We start from the raw sequence: 7,632 nt of genomic DNA, 5'->3' as shown, positions 1-7,632 counted from the left end.
TCCAGGTAAACGACCCTTGAAACTGGTCCCCCGAGGCCTGTACGACATGGATGTGAGTGTGCTGAAAGAAGAGCTCAAAACTCTTAAGTTGAACGTGATCGAAGTCTTCAAGATAACGAGACACAACAAGGATGATCAACTGTACCTAGTTCATCTCGAGAAAGGATCGGCAACGACGTCTGAATCGAAAGCAGTTCCCAGCAATTTTCAACATCATCGTGACTTGGAAACGTTATCGTCCAGTGCACCGTGACATGGCGTAATGTTCGAATTGCTTGCAGTTTAGACATGGTGGAAGGAACTGTTTCATCAAGAGTCGTTGTGCAACCTGCGGAGGTGAGCACAAACATAAGCTTGCAACACAATCAACGAGAACATCGAAGCCAAATGCTTCAACTGTGGTGGCGACCATTCGACGAAGAAACGGAGCTGCCCAAAACGTTTGTAAAAATTCGGCAGCAAGCGACGACAAGGAACTAATCAAATCTTCGCAAAACACCATCAGCATTCACGGACGTGGATTTTCTTGCTTTGGCGTCGTCAGGAGCGGGATCTACTCGAGTGGTTCCAAATCTGAAACCATTGCCGTTTGATAAGCGCCAAAAAGTTGCAGAGAATACAACACCTCCAGGCTTCAGTCAGCAACCGAGGGAAAACCAACCAGCATCAACGGATGAAGGCAGTAGTGACCTGTTTTCACCACAAGAACTTCTGCACATTTTCTTCGAGATGACAGCAACTCTGCGTGGTTGCAAAACTCGCCAGGAACAAGTAAGAACGTTTGTAGGATTCATTATGAAATTCAGTTCGTAGTTTACTCGTTCTAGTGATATTGAATTTTTCAGATTTGTTTATTAGTTTTAAGTTAGGATTAGTTGTTGAAGTTTTTACCCAAGAGTCCTAGAGAGAATCTTCAACTGGTACGAAAATTTAATGTGTCGTGTTGTGCATGACGGAGTTCGTCTGTTATCCGATTAAAAGTAGAAGAATTTTCTATGTTAACAGTAAGTAAAATCAAATTTATTACACTAAACCCAACACCTCCTCACCGTCCCCACTCTCGTCCTCCTCACCGTGCCCGTCTTCTACCTGAACCCCGTCAAACTCCCCGACAATGAGTTCCTCCACGCCGTTCAGCGCTTCTCCACCCAGCGCCAGCTTGTGCCTCTTGCGATGCTGAAGCAGGCCACTGCTCTTGATAAAGGTGCGCCCGCAAAGGTCACACGCGTGGGGCCGATCACCGCTGTGAATCCTCCGATGCGCGGCCAAATCTCCCTGCTGCGAAAAACACTTCCCGCAATCCTGGCAGGCGAAGGGCCGCTCTCCGGTGTGCGTTCGCTGGTGAATCTTCAACAGGAAGACCCGCGCAAAGGCCCGATTGCAGACGGTACAAACGTGGGGCTTTTCTTTGGTGTGCGTTTGGTGGTGCACCTTGAGATTGCTCGACTCGGCGAAGCCACGCCCGCAGATGTCGCACTTGTACGGCTTGATTCCGTTGTGGCGTCGTTCGTGCAGCTCCAGCGCTCCGACGGTGCGGAACCGTTTTGTGCAAAAGCTGCACGGAAAGGGGCGCTCCTTCGTGTGGACGCGGATGTGAGCCGTGAGCGCAGAGTTGGACACGAACGCCTTCCGGCAAAACTCGCACAAGTGTTTCTTCTTTGGATTGTCTGTTGGTGGGCTGTTGTCGTCGTGACTTTGAGCCAAGTGAGTCTGCAGTGCGGAATCGTTCTCGAACGTCTTGAGGCAAACTCCGCACACGAAGCTGTGGTGACTGGCCAAATGTTTGACCAGATTCTTCTGCATCGCGAAGCCCGCTCCGCATTCCGGACAGACAAAGTTCAGCTGTAGTGGCCGGGGTTGAACCACCTTTTCAACATTTTTCTCTTTGGTTTTGACCACCTCAAAGTCATCCGGCAGCAGTTCACTGTCCTGGCTGCTGATCAGCTCGTCGTAGTCGAACTTGGCCAGCTCGGGATCGTTCGGATCGTCGGCGATGATGAACTGAATTCTCGGCTCGCCGCTGTCCTGCGTGTCACCGTCTTCCTCCTCGAGCTTTACCAGCCCGGCCGTGTCCAGCTGGTCCTGCTCCTGCTCGAACACCACATCGTCGTCGTCCTCGACCACCGTAATCGATGCGTTCTGCAGCACCTGTTCCGTCTTGGCGCACCGGTCCCGGAAGCGGGCCGCGTTGGCCAGATCGTTGAGGCAGTTGCCGCAGATGCTCTTGGAGTAGGCGTCGTCCTCCGTAATCTGTAACGACCCCCGTGTTCCGTCTAAGTTACAAGTTATCTCGGGAAAGGGCGAAACACTCACCTCGATGCCGCCGCACGTTTCAATCAGGTCGCAAATGCGGCTCTCAAACTCATCCAGCACGTCAAACACGAAGATCAGGTCGCGTTCGTCCTCGGTCAGGCAGCAGCGGCAGCACTCGGGAACGACGGTGGCCATTTCGGCGGCTCCGCTTGCGAGTTTGCTGAGTGTGAAATTTTCCTCTGAATTCTTGTTTATTTTGGTTGCTACGGGATACAACGAGGGTCAGCTGTTTGCAGACGTCAAAGACAGCTGATTGGACTAAGGTAACTAGATTGATTGACTACAGTTTAGCGGGTTTGATTTAGGGCGATACTAAATCTACTAAAGTGTTTTTTAGAATTCCTAAAAGTCTTGAAAACTGTGAAATCGATAGTTTTTGTCACCGAACATCTTCACGAACAAGCGTAGTGAAATTTGTTTCAACGAATCATCTCGGTGGTTTACGATACGCAGTAGGCCTGGTCGTTGCAAGATTTTTTTGCGTTCACTGCAAATGTAAACAAAAAAATTAGGTGCAGTGTCAATGCCACAAGGATAACTATCTTAACGGAGTACTTTAGATGCCTGAACAGCACGTCCCGAGGCGGGTGCCTAATTTCGAAATTTTCGATTACCGTGAGGCTAAGCGATCTTCATTTCAAGCAGACGGCCAGGGTTCGTATCCCGCTAGGTCATTTCGCAATCGTTATTTTTTTCGAGGAAGGAAAGTAACACTTTAGCCCGATTTGCCCTTTTAGAAAGTTGATCCCGTCCAGCTGAAGTTTGTTTGTAAACAAACCGGTGACCCATATTTTCGCTTCCAACAAAAACGCATTTAAAGTTGCGATGAACGAAACCATCAGCCTGGACCAGCTATCGCTGGCGTTCACCTGCCGGACCTGTCTGAACACCGACTCGCGCCAGCAGCTGGTTCCGATCTTCGACGGACACCATCAGCCCTTTGACCTGCTCCAGCAGCTGCGGTTCCTCAAGCTGAAGGTGAGTTCCCTCTACCCTGTACTGGAAAGCGCTTTTTTAGAGCGGTCCCTTTTCCAGATCGCACCGGACGACGGACTTCCGGCCAGCATCTGCAGCGGTTGCATGGAACGTCTAGCATCCGTCGATGCCTTCCGGACGCAGTGCGAAAAGGCGCAGGAAGTTCTGGACAGCTACTTTGCGGGGTTGCCGAACGGCGGTAAGGAGGTTGAGGAGCTGCAGTACACGGATGTGGAACAGCTGGAAGAACCGACTGGACAGGATGAAGATCTGCACTGTTCGGTTTGTGGGAAGGGTTACAAGCGGCGGGTCCATCTGGAACGACACCTACTCAAACACAAGAGTGGCGACGAAATTAAAGTGGAGCCGGTGGCACCGGCCACCAGCTACGTCTGCTTGAAATGTGGCAAGCGGTTCATGAAGGTGGAATCGCTGCTTCAGCACAAGACTGATGGGAAGTGCGTCTCGGCGGAGCAGCCAGAGTGTCGATTCTGCTCTGAGCAGTTCTCGTCGGAGCAAGAGCTGGAAGCACATCTGGAGCAGGTTCATCCGAAGGATCGTCCGCACGCGTGTCCGCTGTGCAAAAAAACATTCCAGAGCGTTTCGAACCGGAACACTCACTTGCTGCTGCACAACGGGGAAGGTTCGGTAAAGTGTAACGAGTGCGAGCAGTCCTTCCGGAGCAAGGTTTATCTGAGACGACACGTCAAAGCCGTCCATACGGTTAGCCATCACGAGTGCGACCAATGTGAAGCTACCTTCACCAGCACCGCCAAGTACGAGTACCACCTGAAGTCACACAATCCGAACAAAAAGTACCAATGCCGGGACTGTCCAAAGTCCTTCCTGCAGCAGCACCACCTGATCAATCACGAGCGCATCCACTCCGGCATGAAGCCGTTTCTTTGCAACGTGTGCGGCAAAGGCTTCATGCACGAACCGAGCTTCAAGACGCACCTGAAAATCCACGCCGGAGTCCGACCGCACGTCTGTGAGATCTGCTCGAAGAGCTTCGTTCAGCGAGCTACCTACGTCCAGCACGTGGCCAAACACGGGAATACCCGAGCGTTCCAGTGCGACCACTGTGGTAAGGACTTTGTTCAGCGAGCGGCGCTCGCGGCTCACCTCAAAACGCACAACCAAACAGACCAACTTGAAGAGCCAGCAAAGAGCAAAGATGATCCTCAGCCCAAGCTGGAAGCACCAGCGAAAAGTGCCAAGAGCTTGAACTTCACGTGTCAACAATGCAACAGGGTGTTCAAGCTACCTTCGTCGCTTGAGTCGCACATGAAGATCCACCGAGAGGAGCGGAATCACGTTTGTGGCGAGTGCGGCAACTGCTTCAAGCGGGCGGAACATCTACGGGTGCACATCAACGGAGTTCATCTTAAGCGCAAGCCGTACAGCTGCGAGGTGAGTCGCGTTATCAGTTTGGGGGTGAAAGGGCTAGTTTATTTATTGCAACAAAGTAACTAACTTAGATTACGCTCACAAATGAAGTAACGGGCGTCTTGGTAGCTTCCCAAGCCCCATTTCCACAGGTCGTCTGAGTTTTGGTATCCCAAGTAAATGCATTTGCCACTAGCTTGATTGACGTAATTTTGGCGTTGGTTATAGCTGCTCTCCACGTCAAACCAGTTGAACCAGGTAATGCGACCTCCCGTCGAGTACCAGTGAAAGTTGCGTTGATCACCCAGGTCATTTCCTCCTGTCCAGAACTCCGTATCCGTGCCCTTGTCGGTTCCATTGATGGCGACCTCGATGCGCAGTTGATCGTCCGCGCTGCGCACTCTGGTCAGCTTCAGCCCAAGATAGTGACAGTACTCCATCGCTTTGAACCAGTTGGCCTGGAAAGAGTCTTAGCTAGATCACTCAATGTAACAAATTTACTCAATTCAGACCTTAAAATTGGGAATCACAAACTCGGCCTTGTCCTCGCACTCTGCTTTCGGACCAAACCCCGTGGACACCGCCACGCTCAGCGCTAAAACGCCCAGAAAAACTGCACCGCGCATCTTGTCTGCTCGAGCTACCAACTCAAACTGATAAGACTCTCGCTTCCTTCGCACACAGGTCTGCCACAAGGCGTTCGCGCAGTCGGGCGATCGGAATGTGCACATGCGGCGCCACAACGGCGACGATCGGCCGCACAAGTGCGCCTACTGCGACAAGAGCTTCGGGCTGGCCAAAGCGCTGCGATCGCACGTCCGCTTGCACACCGGCGAGCGACCGTTTGTGTGTTCGCTGTGCAAGGCGGGCTTCATTTCGTACAGTGCGCTGGCGGGTAGGTTGAACATGTTGTTGCGGCGCGTTTTGGATTTGATTTGGATTGGTTTTTGTTTTCTTTGCAGCACACACGTTGAAGCATCAGGAAGAGGAGCTGATTCGGAGTGAACTACAAACGTGAATAGGAGGTATGTTTGTTTCGAATAAAGAAAATTGACATTTGATTTTCAGCTATCTTTAAATGTGTGAAACTCCCTGGATCCTGGACAGTAAAGAAAGCTTCTCAAATCTTCAAGATTCCTCAGTTGTCGATCAAATGCAAGAAGCCTAAACGCAAATAGATGACGAAAATTCTACAACATTTATCAGATAGAGATGTTAGCCAAGCATGACTTCAAGACTCCATAACTAATCAGTGACCAGAAGAAAGAAGCCTGCTCGCAAAGAAGTGTCAAAAACAGTGATCGCAAAATGAACTCTTCGACATTTCTTCGATGGAGATGCATGACTGCAACACTCAATGCCTCATTCTGGTGATCGGAAGCAAGAAGCTTTAACGCAAAAAGATGTCTGAAACCTATCGCTGCGTGATCACTCACTCGTACCAATATGTTAGTTACGAGGCTACCAAAAAAGCTGTAAAGCCGAAATTCTTGTTACGACTACGAACCAGACCACTTTTGCTGCGCTCTCCATCCCAAATCAACCATCCTGATTCATTTGAGTGGCGACGAGAATGGGATTTTATACGGCATCGAATGTACAAAGGTTTGAATGATGAGGCCAAGGCCAAGAAAGGAGGACTGTGGTGAACCACCCTATCGCAGCGTGGTGCTAATCATGTGTTCAAATATGTAAATACAGATGTTATGAAACGGAGATGAAACCCTTAGGGCTTTTGTTAATTTGATTTGGTTAACCGCGGTGGATTTTCTTGAAATAATTCGAACTGTCAAAAATCCACCAAAGCATCTAGCGGTGGATACTTTTCTACCACAGATTTTTGTGCGATCAATGTGGTAGATGCTTTGGTGGATTTTTGACAGTTCGAATTATTTCAAGAAAATCCACCGCGGTTAATCAAATCAAATTAACAAAAGCCCTCTTATTTGCTGATCCTGCCAGTCTCTCGTTTCGTTTTCGTTTTACGGAGCAAGGTGGGGGACGCGGCCTCAAGTCAGTCCAAGTCCGGTTTCTTGTGGAAAATAGGGTAGTGGCCGAACTAGTATTGCATACCAAATGAACACCACCTGAAGATATAGAGGATCAGGAGGGGGAAGGTGAAAGAAAATTAGTGTAGGTGTGAGTAGTAAGAACTTGGATGACTTAAGCAGTTACGTTAATCTAAGTTTAACACTGAATAAAGGAAATCTGAAATTATGATTCAAAGTAAAAAGGCCCGGAAGAAATTGAAATATTAGTTAATTAAATAAGAAAATGTAAATAATCGGAGATTTATACAAAGGACACCTATGATGTATTTCAAATTTAAAGGAAATTTAAAAAAAAAAACTGGAAACCGAAAGATGAAAACTAACTTGTCTATGGAATATAAATCTTGATGCATTTTTTTCTGGGCCCCGTCCTGTCGCGTCTGTCAGTAGTCTTATCGTACATTACAACTAGAAGCAGATGTGCAAATGAAATAGTACACTTCGACCAGTTTAACCATTGATTAAAGTCCAATCTATTATTTACGGAAAACAAACATTTATCAACAACCTAAACTAAACTTTCTGAAAGAAACTTGAATCTCAAACTCCCAAATGCCAAACATTCCTTTACCTTGTTTTTAACCCAATAAACATAACTGAACAGTTCATACTTTACAAGTTGAACACTCGTTGTTAAGACGACTATTTCCGTAGTAACAGTTCAATAGGGCGAATCTGCATTTGTAAACAAGCAGTCTATCCCCTCTTACTTGACGTGAACTGTCACTTGAGCGAAAGGGATAGACTGTCTGTCCACAAATGCAGACGCGCTCCATTGAACTGTTATTACGGATTTCGTGCCTTCCATTTCATTAGGGCACAGAAGCTCTGCAAACAAGAGTGTATCCCTATCATACATTATGTAAACTGTCATTTGAGTGAGAGAGATGCATCCCTGTTCACA

At 48.5% G+C, this 7,632-nt stretch overlaps 3 protein-coding genes across 4 annotated transcripts in view; 1 reads left to right on the top strand and 2 right to left on the bottom strand.

Moving 5' to 3' along the window:
* LOC6045146 overlaps window positions 1–2,470 on the bottom strand; it is a 39,794-nt gene extending 37,324 nt beyond the window's left edge. Inside the window, exons 1-2 of the mRNA XM_038260772.1 lie at window positions 2,314–2,470; window positions 1,027–2,250 (exon numbers count right to left, since the gene is read on the bottom strand). Coding sequence (XP_038116700.1) covers window positions 1,027–2,250; window positions 2,314–2,448 — 1,359 coding nt within the window. The 5' untranslated portion in view covers window positions 2,449–2,470. The remainder of the gene's footprint in view (window positions 1–1,026; window positions 2,251–2,313) is intronic.
* LOC6045149 (gastrula zinc finger protein XlCGF57.1) lies at window positions 46–6,393 on the top strand. 2 transcript variants are annotated; one of them, XM_038262865.1, is made up of 6 exons: window positions 46–771; window positions 3,134–3,291; window positions 3,349–4,701; window positions 5,362–5,572; window positions 5,640–5,691; window positions 5,746–6,393. In XM_038262865.1, exons 2-6 carry the CDS (start codon window positions 3,139–3,141, stop codon window positions 5,753–5,755), a joined length of 1,779 nt encoding a protein of 592 aa, XP_038118793.1. In that variant the 5' UTR covers window positions 46–771; window positions 3,134–3,138; the 3' UTR covers window positions 5,756–6,393. The 2 variants fall into 2 exon arrangements, with proteins under 2 accessions (XP_038118793.1, XP_038118792.1); XM_038262864.1 differs by lacking the exon at window positions 46–771 and adding an exon at window positions 2,443–2,576.
* Window positions 4,719–5,433, bottom strand: LOC6045150. Its single transcript, XM_001862515.2, has 2 exons — window positions 5,190–5,433; window positions 4,719–5,135 (listed from the first exon to the last, which is right to left on the bottom strand). Exons 1-2 carry the CDS (start codon window positions 5,406–5,408, stop codon window positions 4,761–4,763), a joined length of 594 nt encoding a protein of 197 aa, XP_001862550.2. The 5' UTR covers window positions 5,409–5,433; the 3' UTR covers window positions 4,719–4,760.
* Window positions 6,394–7,632: the final 1,239 nt, after the last annotated feature.

Source organism: Culex quinquefasciatus, chromosome 3 (genome assembly GCF_015732765.1).
Source record: "Culex quinquefasciatus strain JHB chromosome 3, VPISU_Cqui_1.0_pri_paternal, whole genome shotgun sequence".
Lineage (NCBI taxonomy): Eukaryota > Metazoa > Arthropoda > Insecta > Diptera > Culicidae > Culex > Culex quinquefasciatus.
Note: the sequence above shows the minus strand (reverse complement) of the source record. Positions and strands in the feature narration are given on the sequence as shown.

Bases quoted from the DNA above. Each gene is read 5' to 3' on its own strand.
- LOC6045150 (XM_001862515.2), bottom strand. From the start codon at position 5,408: ATGTGCACATTCCGATCGCCCGACTGCGCGAACGCCTTGTGGCAGACC. The intron at 5,136-5,189 runs GTCTGAATTGAG...GACTCTTTCCAG, and splicing joins TTGTGATTCCCAATTTTAAG to GCCAACTGGTTCAAAGCGAT.
- LOC6045149 (XM_038262865.1), top strand. From the start codon at position 3,139: ATGAACGAAACCATCAGCCTGGACCAGCTATCGCTGGCGTTCACCTGC. The intron at 4,702-5,361 runs GTGAGTCGCGTT...CTTCGCACACAG, and splicing joins GCAAGCCGTACAGCTGCGAG to GTCTGCCACAAGGCGTTCGC. The intron at 5,573-5,639 runs GTAGGTTGAACA...TTTTCTTTGCAG, and splicing joins TTCGTACAGTGCGCTGGCGG to CACACACGTTGAAGCATCAG.